The sequence below is a fragment of the Hibiscus syriacus genome, unplaced genomic scaffold (assembly GCF_006381635.1).
Source record: "Hibiscus syriacus cultivar Baekdansim isolate YM2019G1 unplaced genomic scaffold, ASM638163v2 tig00110114_pilon, whole genome shotgun sequence".
NCBI lineage: Eukaryota > Viridiplantae > Streptophyta > Magnoliopsida > Malvales > Malvaceae > Hibiscus > Hibiscus syriacus.
The window spans coordinates 2287884-2310264 of NW_024062594.1; the positions used below are offsets into that span (position 1 = coordinate 2287884).

Sequence of the window (22381 nt, forward strand, 5' to 3'; positions counted from 1 at the left end):
TGATAAAAAGGAGAAAACAACTCTCAAGAAACTCTCTAAATTCTCTCTAGTATTGGAAGAAAGCTAGAATGCGGGATGGTTTGAAGCTAAATGAGCTAGGGTATTTATAGTTGAAGCTTAAGGACTAATTTGTAAATAACCTAAATTACAATGACTAAAAGTGTAATTTTATCATCACCAAAATTCAACAAAATACAACTTCTAATTGACAATTTATACAACCCCTTTTTTACTACAAAAAATTCAGTGGATTTTTAATTCCACCTTTCGGTGGATTGGTTTGGTTTTCAATAGACACTCCATCCAAAAATCGTGTAAGCAACCTATTGATAAGATGAACAGCTGTTATGACTGCAAATGACCAGAATCGCACGGGCAGAGAAGCTTGAGCTAGTAAAACAAAGGCTAGTTCAATCAAGTGCCTATTTTTACGCTCTACAACGCCGTTTTGCTCTAACGTGTGCGGGTAGGATAGTCGGTGCATAATTATGCCTGGACGACTTTTATCGATAAACCAAATTGAGTGACCACAAGTTGTTGAAATAAATGAAAGGCATCGAGAGCTTGTGATTTGTCCTTTAACAAATAAACCCAGGTAAATTGTGTACAAGCATCAACAAATGCAACGTAATAGTGAAACCCATTTGAGGGCATATATGAGGCACCCTATAAATTAGTAAACACGAGTTGAAAAGGAACCGTATACTCAGTTTGAGAATCTTCAAAGTGTAATTTATGACTCTTTCTCATGCAACAAGCAACACACTTATTATTCACAACTTTTGGCAAATTTACATTGATTGAATTGCAAACATTCTTTAACGTATTGAAAGTTGGGTGGCCTAAGTGCATGTGCCATAGTTCATATTGACTAAAAGAAATGAAATTTGTGACAACCTTATTACAAGTGTTACCTCCATCATTCATTTCAAATGTATAAAGACCATCGCGTTGTTTGCCTTCAAGCAGAACTGCACCACTAGCTTCATCACGAACAAATCAGGAATTTGCGTGGAATTCTAGGAACACGTGATTATCCCTAGCAAGCTTTGAAACCCAAAGAAAACTTATTTTAGAGACATGCAACAAATCATTGAGTAACAAAACTTGAGAAGTTGCTCTTAACGAATACCTACCAACCATATTAACCCCAAGGGATACACCATTACCAATTATTAAGTTACTTGGGCTGTTGTAATCTGTTGGTTGCACCACATTAGCAGCGTTGGGAGTTACATAATGAGTAGGCCCCGAATCTACTACCCAGCGATCACGAGAAACAGAAGCAACTTGAGCATGCGGTTTAGTAGACACATTAGTAGAGTAACAACATGCACATACACCAGCATCTCGAGAGGCATAATTGGTAGACACAGAATCATCCTTAGCACGAGACTGACACTAACTATCACCTTCACAAGAAAAATCCTTATCAAAACGATACCAGCACCTGTCAGCTAAGTAACCATTCTTCCCACATAATTGACACTGAACACGAGGATGACCTCGTCCACGACCTCCTGACCTTTCTTCAGATGACGACAAATGACTATACGATTTGGAATCAGGAGTAGAATGATTCTCAGAGGATCCTTGCACCACTTTGCCTTGAGCAAGATGAGCACTCATAGGCAAGTGCTCTAACTGAGATTCGAAGCTTACAAGATGTGTTTCAGCATCAATCAACATACTACATACAGTTTCAAGCGTGACAAAGTCCCTCATTGTGGTTATAACAGCCATAAAAGGCTGATAATCCCTTGATAATCCTTTCAAGATGCTCACAATATGCTCGACTTGTGACACCGGACTCCCACAAGAAGCGAGAGCATCACAAATTTCCTTAACATGATTGAGGTAAACTCGCATACTATCGTACCTTTTTCTTGTGGCTGAAGCTTGTATTGAAGATTCATCACCGCCGTCGTAGATCTGTTGGCAAAGAACTGAAGCACAGTCTTCCAGATGGTAGATGCAGTCTCAGCATCGACAAACTGAGGCAATAGTGAAGGTTTAATGGTCGAGAGAAGCCATGAGGAAAGCATACTATCTTGCGCAACAAAATCCTCATAAGCATCGTTTATCACCATAACACCATCACCAGCATCAATAGTATCCGAAGGAGCCTACATAAAGCCATTCAAAAGCCGGTTAAGCCGATGACTATGAACCGTCAACAAAACCTGTTGCTTCCAAAGAAGAAAATTCATCTCATCAAGAATCACGTTCACCTTTTTATTGGTGAACATTCTTACATTGGATGAAGAAGATCCGCTGTGTGTAGCACTAGAATCAGGAAAATTCAGATCGGAAGCACTCAACAGCATCGCAATCAGTAAGAAACGAAGGCTCCAAAATCTTTAGCGATTGATACCATATTGTGATTACATAAATAACAATGAAAGAGATAACTTATTTATTGATCAAAAACCATTTTTATAATTGATCTCTAACTGCTAGTTATAAAGCAGCCTCTACGCCATGCAGTTAACGTAACAGACTAACCAATCTGCTAACACTTAACCAACTAACCAACCAGACTACTCCACATATAACTGTAGCTGGCATAATTTATTATTTACAATAGTGATTATATTTATCAGTGCAAGCTGTGAAAGAGTTGATCTTGTTAACGTTGAAATCACTATTGAAAAACTTCCTACTAAATCCTCCGGGTCGACTGAATTCAATTACGACTCGTTTCCCATTAATTTATTTTCCGTTCATTACCCTAGACCTGACTTATGCGTTATGAAAAGATCTAGCAGATTACGATCAAATTTTCTAAAACATTTTTTAATAATTTAATTAAATCCATATTATGAATAAACACCTTTTAAAAACATAGTTATCAATGGAAAATCGGAGTAATATATAAAACTATAAATGTCTGCGTAAAATAAAATCTTTCACAAATCAGTATTAATGTAATTCTAACATCAGTCACAAAAGCAATATACATCGTAAGACAAGTATTTCAAAATAAATAGGCACATGCCACCCATCAAAATGACAAATCGGAAGATAAAAACATTACAACAAAATAATAATGTACGAATATGTTGATCCTCTAAGTGTCAGGTCCGGATTGCCTATAAAAAAGTATCTGAAAGAGAAAAGTTTGGGGGAGGGAGCTAGGGAGGGAGCTCAGCGTGTTCCAACAGAGCAAAATAAAAACATTCAATTAAGTTTCAAAATCAGTTCATTATCAATGTTATGAAAATGATAGTAGAGTTGTAGTTTAAAATACAGAACAACCCCTGGCTCAAAGGGCGTATGTGCCAACCTAAGGGATCACCTTGGGTCCATAAGTCTTACCCTAGTTAAAGTGTAGATGCCGACTTGAGGGGTGTGTTCTCACGTCCATAAGGATTTACCCAATGCACATAGAAAATGAGCTACCCTAAATGAGTACCTTATGGTCCATAAGGTCTTACCATTATGCCCATTGGGCCTAAGACTCACCCAAGGGTCGTATTATGTCCATAAGGAATTACCAGCTTAATCCGTGCTGAACATATATAAGGAATTATCAGTTTGATCGAGACCAAACCTACAGAGACTTCATACCAGATATAGAGTACCCCGAAGAAAATAGTTTTCAGACAGTAAATAACAGTAGTAGGGAAATAAGAATTCAAACATAGATCAATTCAATAAAAACAATAACCAGATGACATGAATCCAATAATCAGGCTTAAAACTTTAGTGAATCACAAATCAGACTTGAAACAGATAAATCATGCGAAATTAAATCAGATCAGCTAGCTATATTGCAAATCAAGTAAAACAGTCATGGGGAACATGATATTTCAAACAAGTATTTAAAACATATATATATATATATATAGCACACAAAGAACACGCCTCACAAAAAGAATCAGTCTGGTAGATCTATCAAAAAGTTAAAATCAACGGTTCAGGTTAAAGTTAACAGGTCAAACTGATTTGGGTTAACTCGAGTCGATTTGGGTTGACTCGGTTTGGTCTGAGTTGTATCAGACTGATTCAAACCAATTCGATTCGACCGGACCGTTATAGAATATTTTATTGTCCAAGGAGGAGCAACACGCGCGAACGCAGCGTGTGGTGACGGGATCGGGGACGGTGGCTGAATACTCCAACGACTTCAATTAACCAAAATTAATTCACAAACAGCACAATATTCAACCAAAACAATTTAAATCAACCAGAAAAACATTCAAAACTTATCTAAATTAGCGATTGATGATCGAAGACAGGACGATTTCGAACGAAAAACATGGTCTAGTTTTGGTCGAAATCACTTGGGGAGCACAGCGGTGGCTGGCGTGAGGCTAACTAGTGGCTAGAACGATAAAAAATTACGAGAAATCGAGGGGAGAAATTGGGTTTTCCCGGCGAAGCTTCAACCGTTCCTTCCTAGCGAACGGTGCGACCACTCGGTGAGTGATAGGCTGGGTTGTGACCACAGTGACCTGACTCGCCAAATGGATGTGATGGTGACTCACACCGACTAGCGGTGGCGGAGATCGACGTTGAGGTGGTCAAAAGGTCCCTTGCGATTAAGGCGTAACGGTGGCCATTTTCGGCGATCTGAGGGTTGGGTCGAGGTCGTAAGTTGTTGCCGAGTTCGATGACGATGGCGGTGTACTCCAGCACCAATCGGAGGTGGCTGGATCGGGGAGATGGAAGGTATGGGTGAGGAGGTTTATTTTATTTTTTGTTTAATTTAGGAATTGGGGAGTGCTAGTTCATAACCCAGGGGAGAGATATCTGATTTTTATTTTTGGATTATCCCGAGCCAAAACAAATAATACATATTTTTATTAAAATAATCAATAATAGTGCCTTAGGCATGCGTAGGCCATCTCTTAGGTCATGGGTTCAAGTCTCGCTACCCACTTATTATTTTATTTTTGCTTTAGGAGATATTTCGGGTTTAGGTAAGAAGGGGAAATTATGGGGTTAGTCCCTAAAACATCCTTGATTTACAATTTAACCTAAATTTATCATTAACTTGCCAAATAAATCATAATATTTAATTAATTGTTTTTTATTATTTTTGCCACTAAATTTTGGGGTGTGAGACTCTTAAAGCCTTAGCTTTGTCCCTTGCATCATAAAACTCCACAAACTTTTGGTGTTTCTTCAATGGAATTTCTCTTAGTTCCGTCACTGAGCCTAAACAACAAAGTTTCATTTAAAACAAAGCATGTTTCAGAAAAAAGATAAGAACTGGAGAAACATACCATAAGCTTGGAAAATTTCTTGGAGTTCAGAAATTGAAACGGTGGGGTTCAAATTGAAAACCACGATAGTTCCTTGATTGTTCCCTTCGGGTACATCGTTACTCGCCAGAACAATAAAGTGGGACCAAACGGGTCTCCCCGCGATGAGTGTACGCGCGTTGGACTCACCAAGCTCGCGCCCGGAAACAGCTATGACGTGCTGGTCCCGGACCCGGGTTTGCTGTGGCATGTATTGGTCTCGTATATCCTTCAACGCTTTCTCAGCATGTCTCAGGTCGTAGAAATGGACGGTCACGATCCCTTCTCTGACCCTTTCCATCTGGACCCCATGTACTTCTCCGAACACTTCCAATTCTTTCCTCACATTCGACTCGCTCACAACGCATGGAAACCAACGTCAACACCAAAGCTCTAGTGGCAGCCTCCGTCGGAGGAGGCAGTGGCAGTTGTGGTACAACGATAATGGAAGTTGTAACGTAAGGCGTTGGTGCAGGTGCATGTACTGGCACGAGAGCATGGAACTGCTGTACGTCGCCGTTGCAAAACAGTACCATCGTAGATGCAGCTGCGTATGGGTTGTAAAGTTGGGAAGGACTATAGAGAGGAAATTGGGTTGCTGGGACCAAAATTCTTGTGCTGAGGGGTCTAGGTTTCCAGGGAAGCGTAGCGGATCGGTTTTCCCCATGGCTGTTCCAGGACCGAGAAAAGAAGTCTTTTCTTCAGTTTGATAACAAGAGCCACTAAGGCCCATGGCAAAATTGCCCAGATGTTGTAGTGGAATTCCCCCTCTCCCCATTCCAGGAATTATTTTTCAAAAGGTAAAATGATAAAAATATTTTTAACATTTGCATAAAATGGTCGTTTTATATTTTTTTAGAGCATTTTATCTTTAATATTTTAAATTTTTGTCAAAATATATTTTGCTAGATGAAAATCATTGGTTGACTAATGAGTAATTCATGTTGTGGACGTGATATGGGTTATATCACCTAAAATGATAACGTAATGTGTCATGTCATCCAAAATAATAACATGACATGTGTTATGTCGGCAATTGGATATATGTGAAATGTTACGTCAATAACATGAGTTGATATTTAGTTAACCCAAAATTGAAACAATAGGTTGTAAAATATTTTAAAAAATATTGCGTGCAAAATGACAATTTATACAAATATTGGAGGGTAATTTTATCACTATGCCTTTCTGAAATGAAATGATATGAACAATATTAATGTCAAGACGTTAGGAACATATGTCGTCTTCTGTATGTCCGAGAAAGACGCGAGGATGACAAAACATCTTTCCCATACTCCCTGCACGTCCGGTCTCCTCTGTTGTTTCATCTCCCTGCAAAAGACGTCATGTCGTCATCCGTCTTTATGAAGACGTCAACTGATCTGTATATCTTCCCAATAGTGTTATAACAAGAATCTTATTCGAAAAAATTAATGTTGGGTTACATTAATTGGAGAAATTGTTTCCCAAATGCATTATATGGGCAAAATTGCCAAGGTCATAGGATAAGTTTATTCTTTCATTGATTGTTGTTTATTTTTTTCCACATGATAAGTTTACGATTAATCCTTTAATTTTTTTTTGAATTAATCACCGGTATCCGATCTATTGACCTACTAATCCAGATCGGGTACTGCAGAGGCGAGGGCGACCCTTTCAACCCAGTTTGCTCCATTCACAAACGTCAGGATTCGAACCCCTGACCTTGCTTAATGTAGATGAATTGTATACCCAAATTAATACGACATAATATTTTTAATAATAATAATGTTACAATTATTTTGTATTAATATAATGTATAAATCTTATTTTTTTGGGTAATATATTTAAAATTGTAGTATAATTTGCGTTGGATAAAAAATAATTAAACTAAAAATATTTTTTTATTTCTCATTGTTAGCATATTAGGATTAATTTGTAGATTGTTTGATGGAATAATATCTTAAAAAACACAGTTAAACATACTATTATAGCAAAATTTATCATGTTGTATGTATTTATTGTTTTAGAATTGACAAGTAAAGAAGTTGAGTGGTTGAAAACTTCTTCATCTATGTTTCATTAAGCATTAAATCAATGGCTTCACAGTTCATGCATTATGATTGCATAAAGATAATAGTCATTGCAAAGAAAAAAAACTAATACAAATAAATATTACGTCCAGAACATGAGATATTTAAATAACTGTAAAAAGATTAAGGTGGTGTTTGTTTTTTAGAGGTAAAAAATCTGCAGTCTGCGGACCACATCTGCAGGCATCTGCAGCAGAAGAGGTGGACTAAAAGTCTGCAGTCTGCAAGAAGAAGACTGTTTGTTTTTTAACGTATGCAGACTGCTAAAATAAACTGAAATATAAATAAACTGATTTTTTAAACTTAAAAGAGTTTTGCAATACTGATATTTAAATAATTTTAGTTTTGCAATACTGAAATTTAAATAATCCATACAACTACAATAATAAATTATTTAAAATAAATCAATCTATATTTTAAAATAAATCAATCCATACTAATAAATTATTTAAAATAAATCAATCCATACAACTACAATAATAAATCAATTCATATTTTAAAATAAATCAATCCATACAAATAAATTATTTAAAATAAATCAATCCATACTAATAAATTATTTAAAATAAATCAATTCATATTTTAAAATAAATCAATCCATACAAATAAATTATTTAAAATAAATCAATCCACACTAATAAATTATTTAAAATAAATCAATCCATATTTTAAAATAAATCAATCCATACTAATAAATTATTTAAAATAATCAATCCATACAATACAATCAATCTATATTTAAAATAAATCAATCCATACTAATAAATTATTAAAATAAATCAATCCATATTTTAAAATAAATCAATCCATACTAATAAATTATTTAAAATAAATTATTTTAAAATAAATCAATCCATTTTTATAATAAATTATTTTAAAATAAATTATTTTAAATAAATTATTTTATTTTATAATAAATTATTTTATAATAAATTATTTTATAAATTATTTTAAAATAATTATTTTATATAAATTATTTAATAATTATTTAAATAAATTATTTTATAATAAATTATTTTAAAATAAATAGCCTTATTAAATTATTTAAAATTATTTTAATAAATAATTATATTTTATAATTGTTCTTGAAGAGGTTTGAAGACCTTTGAAGACATAAAACCAAATCTGCACCAAGAAGAGCTCGCGCAGACGTTTGAAGGGCTTCTGTCTTCTAAAAAACAAACAGTCTGCGAAGCTTGTATGTACGTGGTCTGCGCGACGCAGACATAAGTGGTTTGAAGAGCTTGCACAGTGAAAACAAACACCACCTAAGTGATGTTGATTGGTTATGTGAAGTCAAATATGAATTTGATCGATCCTCTAGTTAAACTTGGCAGGAAAAGTTGTTAGTCAAATATTAAGGGGAATGCGACTTATGTCAATGTAAGAAATCAATAGTGATGACGACGTAGGTAGTGGAGATAGCAACGTCAGGATCGGTGGCTCTGGCACCATGTGAGAAAGGAGGCATTGGTGGTGGGATGGTGAACGACCAGTGGCCGAAGTGTTTAATGAAAGTGAAGAACGGCTAACGTTAAATGATATTTTTCAAACGCATAAAAGAAATTTTATTATTGATAGAATGAAATGAATATCCTAGTTCCCAAGCCTATTACATTAATGAGTATTTATAATCTATACCCAAACTCATCAGAAACAGTCTAACTGATTAAGAAGCTGACCGCTAGTATCCTCAAATATATCGATAACAACAGTGACAAATTCACTGAGGAAGGAGGATGGGCATGTGTCCTTCTTGAAATTCAAATTTTCTTTAAGTAATTATCTATTTTATTGATTGTGCTCACTTGAAATTTTATTTGCGTCTATCAAGTAAAAAAATTATATTTTAATATATTTATATGTTTGTCCTAAAAAATATTTCTGGGTCTACTAATAAATAACTACCATCTCCATCCTTGTTAAACCATATTAACTACCATCCTCTTTCTTGTAATCTCCCATCACATAATACATAGCTTCATCTAAGAGTGTAAATGAATCGAGTTTGAACAAATAAAGTTGTATTTATGTTTGATTGTTTATTTTTACAGTGTTCATATTCAATTCCTGTTCGTTTAAATTTTTAATATCGTATTTGTGTTTGGTTCATTTAGCATTCAAAAACATATTTGTTTAACATTCGTTAACATGTTCATTTATCGCTAACCAACATGTTCGGCAACAACAAACTCTTTTTACCTTTTATTTGCAAATAAAAAAAATGGTGAAATAATGCCACTAGTCTTTAATGCTTTAGTCTTCACAATTTAAACTCTAAAATTTACCATATGTTCAATTTAATCTTTACCTTCACTCATATTTAAAATGTAAAAAAATAAAAGAAAAATCGGATAAATGAGCTTATAAACGAACTTATAAACGAGCTTATTCGTGAACATAAATAAACTAAACACATCTATGCTCGCGTTCATTTATTAAATGAACATAAAAGTTTTATTTATACTCATTTATTTATCTTAGTAAATGAACATAAACAAATAGTTAAAGAATTATTCATTGAACATTATACTAAACTATTAAATATACTCGATGAGGCTCGGTTTATATATATATATAAACCAAGTTATAAACAATCACAGAACCCAAATGCCAGCATATTCCCTGTTACTTTAATGTCTAATAAACCTTCAATCAAATTAGAATTCTGCAGCTAAAATTTTGGATTATAAAAGGAACAACTTGGAAAGAAATGCAACAAAAACATGGTCCTTCTTTTCTTTTCTGGAATTACTTATACACTATGTGGCAATGAGTGGCCATATATTTAAATGTTATGTGACCAAACACTAATCGTTCATTAGTGATGAGTATTTGATTGAGTCGAGTTAAATTTTTTTATTTAGTCGAGTCCTATTTTATAATTCAAACTTTACTTAATTCCATTTTGAGTAAAGTCAAGTTTATGAAATTTCAGTCCAGTCAAGTTGTTCGAGTTTTCATTTACATTGAATTGTAAATATTTATAATATAATGTTACTATTTGATTTCATTTAAACGATTTTCTATAATCATATATTATATACATATATATTTCTTCTATTTTTTTATGTTTGATATACATATATTATGCAGAGTTGATGGGCTCAACTCGTAATTGGAAACTAATCACTAATTACTAAAAAATTGATTTATTCAAGTGCTATTTTATAACTTGACTAGAATTTAAAAAAAAATCGAGTTGAGTTGAGTTTATGAAATTACAAGTTGAGTTTATTAACATTGAGTTGAGTCGAAAAGTTTAATTTTTTTATTCGAATCAAATTTTGTTCACTCCTATGGCCAGCGAATGTAATAGTTAGGTGATCGAAATGATAAATTTCTTTGAACGATGTTGACTGAGTTGAAAGAATTTTATTTAGGTGTCCAAAACATTAGTTTCTTGAAAGAATTTTATTTTAGGTGACCAAAACATTAGGGTGGCGTTTGGTTCGTGGATGTTTCTGAGGGAATTAGAATCTGTAAAGGAATTGGAATCTGTCAGGAATTAAAATCCAATTTCATATTCTGTTTGGTTGGCAGGAAATGGAATTGAAATCTAATTCCATATTTTGTTTGGTTCACAGACATGTCAAATGAATTTGATTTCAATAATGTAAAATGACAGAATTGCCCTTCTTATTTTTTTTTCTTTATTTTAGTTTGTTTTACAACTTACATATAGTAATATATTTAAAAAAAATTAAAAAAAAATTAAATTTTCATTTTATTGATTGATTATTCATTTCAATAAATTATAAAAATCATGCTAATAAACATCATAAGTTAAAATCATCGCAATCAATATGTTAATAGTTACCAAAATATAGAGCAAATTATATACATTCCAATCGGAGTAATTAGTTATCAAAAATAACCAAAATCTATTTTATTCAATATATGAAGTAGAAATCGACCCCGACACGAAATAATAAAAACCTGACCCGACTCGACCCGAATATCACACTTAAAAACCCGACCCGAACAAAATAAAGTTTCACCCGACCCGACCCGAATATATGAATTAGAAATCCGACCCGACCCGAAATAAAAAAAAACTATTTTTATTCAATAAAAACAGTGACTTAATTGAAAAATATATATATAGAGTGGTATTATTGTAATTATTCCTAAATATATAAGGTAAAATTATATATATTTTCGGGTCGGGTATTTTTCACCCTAAACCCAAACTCGACCCGAATATCACACTTAAAAAAACTGACCCGGGCCGACCAAAATAAAGTTTCACCCGACCCGACCCAATTAGAAATCCGACCCGACCTAAAATAATAAAAAAATATTTGTATTCAATATATGAATAAGTTACCAAAAGATTGATGAGGGTAATATGGTCAAATTTCAATTCCTTCCGATAAAGAAATTTTTCCATCCATTTTTGGATGAAATTCATTTTCCTTCGTTTGATGGAAAATTGAAGCCATAATAAATTTCAATTCCTTTAAAAAATTGAACCAAATATGAGAATTGATAGAATTGGATTCCAATTCCCCCAATTTCAATTTCATGTATTGAAAATTTCCGTTTTATCCATTTACAGACTGTCTTGTTACTACTTACTAATTTACTATTACCACTTGGTCAAAATAGAGGCAGCCGTACATCTCCAAGCATTTAAGAAGAAAAAGAGAAAGGAAAAAGGGAAAAGAACGGAAGGTTGGTGCTTTGTCTTTCTTTCTTATTGTTTGATTGCTAAGAAAAGTATCAATAAAGAGAGAGAGAAAGAGAAAGGGAAAGGAAAGGGAATTTGGAGTTTTGATGAAGATTGGAGTTTTTTAATGGGTTGTTTGACGTGATTCTATACACTTTGGCACATCGCTAACGAACAACTGCTGTTTTGAAGAAGCTAATACCGTTGAACCGTCGCTTGCTTTTTTTGGTTGGGATCCAATCAACAGTGCCATCGGGGGGAAGCTTGCTTCTCCTTATCTGCGCTTCTTCAAGCGCGCTTCATGACCATGATCTCTTGCCCCCAATTCTCTCTCGGATCTTGCTCGCAGATCCACCACAACACCCAACAACTCTCAAGCTTCCGTTTTGATTCTCGATGGGCCCAACTTCTCGCCCCGCTGTCGTCATTGACAACGGTACCGGGTAGGTTTATCTTTTTTCCTTTCTGTTGACTTGTTATGGCTGTACATACATTGCTCACAATCTGTTTGATAAAATTCCACTGTTGATATTTCTCTTTTTACTCTAATCGATTTCCTTTTCTCGAATTGGTCCTTTTTGGCAGATATACCAAAATGGGATTTGCGGGTAATGTAGAGCCGTGTTTTATTCAGCCAACAGTAGTAGCGCTTAACGAGTCGTTTCTCAATCAATCCAGAACTTCTTCCAAGTCAAATTGGTCAAGTCAGTATTCAGCTGGGGTGATGGCAGATCTTGATTTCTTTATTGGAGATGAAGCACTGACGAAATCAAGATCGAGTAACACTTATAACCTTACCTATCCTATTAAGCATGGTCAAGTTTATAACTGGGATGCCATGGAACGGTATTGGCAGCAATGTATTTTCAATTATTTACGGTGTGATCCTGAGGATCATTACTTTTTGTTGACTGAGAGTCCTCTTACTGCTCCTGAGAATCGAGAATATACAGGCGAAATTATGTTTGAGACGTTTAATGTTCCAGGGCTTTACATTGCTGTGAATTCTGTGCTTGCTTTAGCAGCTGGGTACACTACCTCTAAGGTTGGTGACTGATTTCCTGAATCATGTGTTTTTTCTTTTGTTCTCTGTTTTGGTTAGATATTTACCAGCTCATTAATTGTATAAGTTTGGTTCCTTGACTCTCTGTGATCGTTATTATTTATTGTAATAAACGAAACCTCTAAACTCTGTGTATGAATGTTGGTTCTGGAATGATCAGCTATTCAGTCATCAACTAATTGATTTAAAGCCATTTAGTAATTGAGCAATCAGTGCAATATTAATTATTTCTCTCCCTTAAATTGCCTGAACTAACTTTTTCTTGATCTACTTTTTTAAGTTATCAATGGAATAGGTGATATATGGTGTCATTGTATATGAGAACGTGCTATAATAGACACTGTAGGAGTACATTTTTAATCAACGGTGTTTTGTAGCGAATACAATCAGATTTGTATAAATTTATCCAGTCTTCATATTTTCAGGACATTAAGCTTCATGGTGTTGTTACTTGTTATGAGCTTAAAAGTCTTTGCCAACTTCATAAAATATTTTTCTTTTTCTTAGCTGTATGATCTACATTATGTGCATTTATTATCTTGCTAATCATCCTATATAGTTTCGCTTCCATTTAGATTGACACAATTTTCTTTAGTGTGAGATGACAGGAGTTGTAGTGGATGTTGGAGATGGGGCTACTCATATTGTACCTGTTGCTGATGGTTATGTTATTGGGAGCAGCATTAAGTCAATTCCAATAGCTGGAAAAGATGTTACACTCTTCATACAACAACTTATGCGGTATTTTTTTTCCTCGACTCCCTATCATGAACAAAAAAGTAGTTTCTGCTTCTTGATATTAGAAAGTTTGTTTTTATAGTACTTTGGTATCCATTTACTATTTATTCAAGATTTCTAGTACTTCTTGTTATTTATATGTCCTGATGAGAAACTTGTCTACTTTTCTTAGAACAATTCGGCCTTCTATATGGTTGGATTTATATGCTTATGTAATATGTACTTCTAGTACCATACTCTCAATTACCCAGTCCTAGTTGTGATAGTATCACTATCATGCATTCTTCCAATTGCCGTATGGGGTGTGTGGTATCTTCTTTGACTGAATGATGTTTCAAATTTTATGGCCATTGAAGAATGCTAGATTTAATTTGACAACAAAAGCTATTCACAGTTGGTTGGCCAAATTAATGTGTCTTTTTTACCCCTCTTGTTCTTATTATTCTGCTTGAGATTGCTTCTTTAAAAGCTCAAAGGTGTTGGGCTTTAAATGTTTCTCTTCTATAGTTATCTTGTATGCGTGTAGCTTTGATTTGTGGCTATGGAGATTGTAGAATAATCTTAATGCATTATTTCTTGAATTCTTGTCTTTTGACACCATTATTTTCAGGAAAGAGGAGAGAAAATTCCACCGGAGGACTCATTTGAAGCTGCTCGAAAAGTGAAGGAAATGTACTGCTATACATGTTCTGATATAGTCAAGGTCATATTTTATTTCACTGGATTATGATTTTGTAAAATGTTTTGGCATGAGTTTCACCTCATGATTTTTACCTGGCATGAGATACTGTAATGGAGTTGACATGTTCTGACATTCCAATGGTAATTTGATAATATTATTTAGGAGTTCAACAAGCACGACAAAGAACCTGGAAAGTATATCAAACATTGGAGGGGTATTAGACCGAAGACTGGCGCACCATACTCCTGTGACATTGGTTATGAACGATTTTTAGGCCCCGAGGTTTGTCCTCTTTTTCCCTTTCAAACTCAATCCTTACGTTTAAGATTACTGCAACTTTTGGCATTTATCCATAATTATTAAGTATTTTTGGGGTTGGGGTTAGTCAGGATATCGCTACTAGAATAACATGTTCTTGTGGACCAATTTAAGGACCTGATTTGCTGACTCTTTCAAGTGGTTAGACTCTTGGCTGCCTTATGAAGATTTACGCTTCTATTAATATAAATATATCACACGCATACCTGGTTGCTTGCTGCTATCATTTGATGCCAATGCTTATCTGTCAACAAGCAGATTCCTCCCACTCTTTTCTCTGATCTGGCTATACTAAAAATCTTTCTTCACATATAAGCATATAAGTATGCCCTCGCTGTGATATTGCTAACAATAAGTTGGTGTAGACCAACTATAACAAAATATTTCCTCGTCTAAATGTCAAGTTCCATCAACAGAAACAGAATTGTGGTGTATGGAGAATAGAATATAAGTTTTTATTGATTTCTAGGTGCCGGTTAAATTCTTAATTGTATGATTTTGGCATTTTTGTACTCTGATGTTACAACTAGGTAGTTGATAATACACTGCTGTTTGAGAAATTTTTTTTGATGAACTTTACTGCTTATAAATTGCTTCTTGAATCTTGTTGCTGATGTTTCTGTATTGGTTGGTTTGACAGGTTTTCTTCAGTCCTGAGATCTATAGCAGTGATTTTACTACTCCCTTACCAGCTGTAATAGATATGTGCATTCAGTCGGCACCAATTGACACCAGAAGAGCTTTGTATAAGGTGAAGTATAATACTCTCATTAGAAAAAGAGAAGCAGTTTGCAATTTTTTGGTTCTTAGCTAAGATAGATCCAAATGAGACGATAAGAAAGTATCACAGTTGAAAGCTGAGATGTACTGATTAAGGATTCACCTGGAGGTCATGCACTTTTCTTCTTGATAGAACAGTGTCTTTTTATTGAACTTCAGTAGGATGATGTTCTTGATATGTGATTTTTTCATTCGAAACTCTTGAATCAGTGTTTTTATTTTTGAGCTGATTAGATTTTATTTTTTCATACCAGGTATGATTCTAATCTCTATATTCAAAGTCATAGCTGTTTTATTACTACTTTTTTTAACCAAAAAAATTCTTTGCCTAGTGGCAGTATGTTGATAATGGCTTGTGCCAACTGTTGGTTACGTTGTTGATACTTACCAAAAAAGTAAAGAAAGCTTGAAGTTAAATACACAAGACTGATGACTGACTTGACAAGATAATGATTTTTCACTTGTTTTGTCATAAATCTCTATAAATAATTTAATGCTCTCTTTTCACTATCAAAACATTTTTCAGAACATAGTATTATCTGGTGGATCAACCATGTTCAAAGACTTCCACAGAAGGTTGCAGCGAGATCTGAAAAAGATTGTAGATGCCCGAGTTCATGCATCTGATATTCGAGTTGGGGGGGAAATAAAAGTAATTTGCCTATATTTTCATCCTGTTGTGTATTTTTAAAAGCTAACTGCTAATCCTGTTTTGGCCTTCACCTTCCAGTCACAACCCGTTGAAGTTAATGTAGTTGGTCATCCTATCCAAAGATTTGCGGTATGGTTTGGAGGTTCTGTACTTGCATCAACACCTGAATTTTTTGCGGTATGAATCTCTACTTTAAACTCATCTTAGGGGCTGTTTGTTTATTTCATAATGATTAAGCGTTGAATGATTCAAATGCTCAATAATTCAGAGGCTCTGTATGAATTAGTTCTGAATGTGACATGTTGTTTGATAATGGCTCTGAATCATTCAGAATGTAATTTGATGCTGAATCATTCAGCACTGTTTTGCGGAATCAGTCAGCACTGAATCATTAGAGATGAGAAACAAACACGCTGAATGCTGAACGGTTCTGTATTCAGTGCTGAATGGTTCCATTCAGAACTAAACAAACAACCCCTTAGTCTCTTTTCTCTATACGGGCTGATGAATGGCATTGATTTTAGCATTTATGGTTTGTCACAGTTCTTGCTTGATTGATTTGTCTATTACCCGATACGCTTGCCATTAGCATTGTGTAGTTCAGTCTAAGATTTGGATTTTGGCTCTAAGTCTCCTAACCATTGCAATGTGTAGGCATGTCATACAAAAGCTGAATATGAGGAATATGGAGCCAGCATTTGCCGAACAAATCCTGTTTTTAAGGGCATGTATTGAGGAAGATGTCCAATTTTCAGCTGATTATGATAATGCTCGAGTTCATGACTTGCTGTTTCCACTTTCATCTTGCACATCAAGTTAAGTACCTCATTTCGTCTCCGGTCGGTGCTTGTATGTATTGTGGTAAGAGGTATAAAACATGGCAGCCAGTCTTCAATTGCAGTGGTTCAGAAAGGGAAGTTGTTTCATTCATTCTTCGATCCATAGTTAAAAAGGGTCCTCACAGCAGCCTAGGAATGCATTGAACTTGTTTCCATCATGCCCTGTCAACACTCATGCATCAAATAGTTGGGGTAAAAATTCTGAGAGCTGAATACCTTTTATAGTGTTTTAGCTGTTAGGTGATAGGGATTTTATAAAGTTTAGGTACATTCTCTGTATTAAAGCATTTAAGAATCTGTTTCCTGACATTCTTGTAATTGATATTAGTCTTCTTGTCTCCGGTAATATTAATCCAAGTTTTGAACATTCGATTCTACGGGTTTCGTTATGAAAAGAAAAGGAACTTATATTCTTCTGTTAGTTCATATAAACGTTCAAGCAGCTGCCATATGCAAATCTCAAAGTTTTCATGCTAAGAAGTCTGCTTTTTGAGGTTTAAGACACTTCCATTAAACGAAACTAATTTAGAAGACGAAGTAGCCAGCTATGACAACTGCCCCGGTGATGGCCGCTGCCTGTATGGTGGAGACACCAACAGTGGTTGCATCACTAGGAGGAGGAGCAAAATTTTTAGCATCCGGCCCACTGCCAAGAGGGGTAGCAACAACATCAATAGCAGCAGCATTCGGAGATGGTGCACTTGCGTCATCAATGGTACCGATGATTTTAACATCTGGTATGGTGGATGCAATGGCGGGACCAAGTGGTGTACTATCAGCATCATTGGCAGCGGAAACCAACCCGATTAAAGCAATTAAGACCAAAGCAAAAGCAAAGATTTGGCGTGCCATTACTGTTTCTTTTCGGGTTTGGATTTTTCTCGAAGGTTTCTCTAGGAGAACAACTAGCAGTAATTTGTAAGAAATGTGGTGCTGTTGTTCTCTGAAGATTTGATTTATACCCGCACCGCACAATTATGGAGAGGGAGCGGGAGAGGTATATATGGGGTTGAATTTGGCCAAAAATAGGGCAACGCTTCAGCATAAAGCACGGTTTCGAAGTTTAAGCACATTGCCAGGATTCAGGAAAACCATGCATATTTATCAACTACAGGTTGTTGCTGGTTAATACTATTTTTTGTTCAAATTAATTGGTTACTCCTTTTATCCGTTTATTTTTTTTTCTAATTTTATCAACTGCTCAATTATGTTAAGGATCTAATTTTTATAAAAGTTTGTATTTAATTTTAGGGTAAAGTATAGTAATGGTCACTGAACTTTTCTAAAGCTTTCATTTAGGTCCCTAACTTTTAAAACTTGCAATACAGTCCCCCAACATTTAGTTCGTTTCCAATACAATCCCCCAACATTTAGTCTGTTTGCAATATGGTCCCCGACGTAACCGGCCGTTTGACGCCGTTACACTGTCGTTAGTACATTTGCAATATGTTCACTGAACTTTTCAGGTGCTTGCATTTAGGTCCCCCAACTTTTAAAACTTGCAACACAATCCTCAATTTCATTTTAAACCCCAAATTCCTTTTTGATCTCAAATTTCCTTTTTCGCTTCTCTTTTCTCATTTCCTGCGTAACTTTTCATATGGTGATGCATGGGAAATTCTAATCTAACTTTGAATTATGTGGATGTGTTGACTTGAATAAGGGTATATTGAAAGAAAACCCTACCAAGGAACTATCGGGACCATCAATGATTCAAGGTGTAATGTTAGTGTAACATCCCAAATATCGGGTTAGTGACCAAATTTAAATTCTAGAGTTTAGTGACTAAATTAGATAAATTGAAAAGTTCATGGAAGTGTAATATTTTGTGTAGGACCAAATAGAAAAGAAGGATGATTAGAAGGGAAAAATGGTCATTTGGAAAGTAAATGAATTAAAAATTTGTTATGGTGATGATATATACACGTGGAGCTTGAGGGAGGAAAAATCAAAGATTTCCAGAGAACTCTTCATCTTTCTTGTTTATTCAAATGTGAACCCCAAATTGTCAAGGTAAGTTTCATATTAGTTTATTTATTATTAAAATTAAGCTTGGTTTATGTTCTTTGGGTAATACTTAAGCTTAAGGAAAGCTTAAGTTGTCTTAAAACTAAAAAATGAAGGAGTTAGGAAAGATTTAAGATAGGAGGTGATTAAGCGAAATTGTGAAAAGAAGTTAGTAAGTAAAGTTTAAGATTAAATTTGATTTTTCATCACTTAAATTAAGAAGTATGAAGTGTTAGAAATGAAATTAGAACATGTTAAAAATTTAGTAAGATTCTTGGTTTCAAGAATTTGGATGAGATATTGAAGATAACAATGCTTTATATGGATATAAAATGATTTGAGTAAGTAGTTAAGTTTAGTGGCAAGAAGGGAGTTTAAAATGGAAGGTTTAAGTGAGTATTGGTAAATTTTCGGGTTTAAGGAGTGACTTCTAGGTAAGGAGTATCGGTACTGGTTAATCCAGTATTAATACTTCAAAAGTGAAATGGGTGATATTTGTAGTAGGGTATCGATACTGTATGAACAGTATCAATACCAAAAGCAAAAAGTGGATAAGTTATTCAAGGGGTATCGATACTTAAACGGTAGTATCGATACCCAAGGGTACTGATACCAATAGAAGAGTATCGATACCATTTTTGAAATAGAATTCCAGAACCGGGAAATGGTATCGATACCAAAGCATAGTATCGATACCACAACAAAGGAAGTATATGTGCCATACATTGGGTACCGATACTACTCAAAGTGAAAATGTGAATTAGATACTTCTTTTAGCCTATATTATTAATGATTGACTCATAAGGTTTAGAATTCTAATATCCATATCAAATTTACATTGGTGTAGATCTTGAACATAAACAAGTTTCGGAATAGTCGAAGAGTTAAGATCGATCGACCGAAAGATAACGAGTTATAGGAGTTGATTGGACTAAGTGAGGCTAAGGTGAGTGCATAATATAGTATAGATGTTGTTTTATGGAAACAAGACTTGTGATAAGTCTATTTCATATGTTTAAATTTCATGGTTCAATAGTTATGAATATGCATAAGTTATGATCATTATGAGTACCTGCATGGGTGATACATGTTTATATGTTTTTATATATGCTATGTGATCCATGTGAACATAAACAAACAATATAAGCTATATGATATAAGATAGATGATTATATGTACATATGACATATGTTATGAGATAGAAAATATGTGATTATATGAGAAATGATATGAGTTACATGAGTACATGTATAAGTGATGGATTAGTTGACTATATGAACACATGAGATATATAAATGTTCAAGCCCATGTTATGTGATATGAGAGCTGTGAGTATAATTGGCATGCCAAGAGTCAAGGGTTCTACGAGGTCTTTCGGGACATATACGAGGTCCTTCGGGACATATATGAGGTTATTCGAGATAATTTTATATGCCACTCAGTGGAAAATTTATACGAGTTGTGGTGACATCATATGTGCACAACCTCAATGTACTCGCATACCTTAAGTTCTCAGTAATGTACATGGGCACATAAAAGACATAAAAAGCATTTACTTTATTATAAGATGTCATGTTATTATTTGTTAATGATTGATCATATATGATATGGTTAAATAGTGATATGAAGGTTGTGATTGCATATGAAATAATTGGATGAAGAATTGATGGAACGCAACACCGATTGCGTTTATTTCTTAGCCTCTCCCCTCACTTGCAACAAGGTATTTATTTTTATCTTTTGGGCTATCTGGAAGTAAGCTTTTACTCTTTCGCATTTTCCCATTTTCAGCTCGCATTGTGTGTTTTTTGTTGAAATTTTTATGTTTCTGGAACTGCATGTCAATTATCTAGATATTCAGTGTTAGTTTTGAACCAAAACCATCTAATTTTCTTTCTTTCTTCTTAATCAAAACTTTTAGTACTCCTTATGAAAGATATTCAGTCTATCAGAATAGAAGTGAAATATGGTCCTAGGCAAAAAAAAATTGATTTCTTGTTTGGTTTTTCTTTAAATCAGGGAATTAGTTGTGAGTATCGACATAGTGAAATCTCCAAGCTCAATCCGAGAGATTGCTGCTACTAGTTTACTAGGAATTGTATTGATTCGACCTGTGGTTTTCGGCGTCCTGTGAGCTCGTATTCTTTTTAATAAGTTCATGTTGATTATGGGACTGATATATCGTGAACGAATTGGATTTTTTTTACATGTTTTGGAAATTTTACAGTTGAATTGTATTGAATTATATCTTTAGAAGACAATTTTGCATGCACGCAACTCTAAAGGCATCATGACAGGGTAGTATATTTGGAGCAGCTACTTGACCCTGTCATGATGCCTTTCGAGTTGCGAAAGAGACTAAGAGGTGAATGTGTTGTTTGGGATTTCATTATATTTGATCATTTGTTGGAAAATCTTTAACCACAAGGATTAAACGAATAAATAATTAGATGTCATTTATACAAAATAATTCCAGCTTTGTTGGTGACTTTCAACAATGATACTTAGTTCATCTTAGTAGTATTTGTCAACCCTGCATTTCTAACACCATTTTTTCTCACAAGCATTTCATCGAACATTTATGCTTCACCTGAGTTTACATGTATCTAACATTACACCTTGAATCGTTAATGGTCCCGATAGTCTATTGGTCTGGTCTTCTCTCAAAGGACTCTTATTCAAGTCAACACCTCCACATAATTCAAAGTTAGATTAGAATTTCCCATGCATCACCGACTGAAAAGTTACGTTGGAAATGAGAAGAGAGAAACGAAAAAGGAAATTCAAGATCGAAAAGGAATTTGGGGTTTAGAATGAAATTAAGGACTGTGTTGCAAGTTTTAAAGTTGAGGGACCTAAATGCAAGCACTGAAAAGTTCAGTGACCATATTACAAACGTACTAACGCCCAACACCTCCACATAATTCAAAGTTAGATTAGAATTTTCCAAACATCACCGACTGAAAAGTTACGTTGGAAATGAGAAGAGAGAAACGAAAAAGGAAATTCAAGATCGAAAAGGAATTTGGGGTTTAGAATGAAATTAAGGACTGTGTTGCAAGTTTTAAAAGTTGAGGGACCTAAATGCAAGCACCTGAAAAGTTCAGTGACCATATTGCAAACGTACTAACGCCAGTGTAACGACGTCAAACGGCCGGTTACGTCTGGGACCATATAGCAAGCGAACTAAATGTTGGGGGACTATATTGTAAGTTTTAAAAGTTGGAGACCTAAATAAAAGTTTTAGAAAAATTCAGTGACTATTACTATACTTTACTCTTAATTTTATTTCACACTAACTAAATTACC

General features: G+C 34.4%; 2 protein-coding genes across 2 annotated transcripts; one reads left to right on the plus strand and one right to left on the minus strand.

Moving 5' to 3' along the window:
- Window positions 1-11965: 11965 nt before the first annotated feature.
- Window positions 11966-17172, plus strand: LOC120215304 (actin-related protein 3-like). Its single transcript, XM_039213019.1, has 9 exons — window positions 11966-12436; window positions 12579-13038; window positions 13652-13797; window positions 14404-14497; window positions 14639-14758; window positions 15435-15545; window positions 16101-16226; window positions 16305-16403; window positions 16881-17172. The coding sequence occupies exons 1-9, from the start codon at window positions 12390-12392 to the stop codon at window positions 16959-16961; spliced, it is 1284 nt and encodes a 427-aa protein (XP_039068950.1). The 5' UTR covers window positions 11966-12389; the 3' UTR covers window positions 16962-17172.
- Window positions 17173-17590: 418 nt separating this feature from the next.
- On the minus strand, window positions 17591-17917 carry LOC120215137 (anther-specific protein BCP1-like). Its single transcript, XM_039212896.1, has one exon. It carries the CDS (start codon window positions 17915-17917, stop codon window positions 17591-17593), a length of 327 nt encoding a protein of 108 aa, XP_039068827.1.
- Window positions 17918-22381: the final 4464 nt, after the last annotated feature.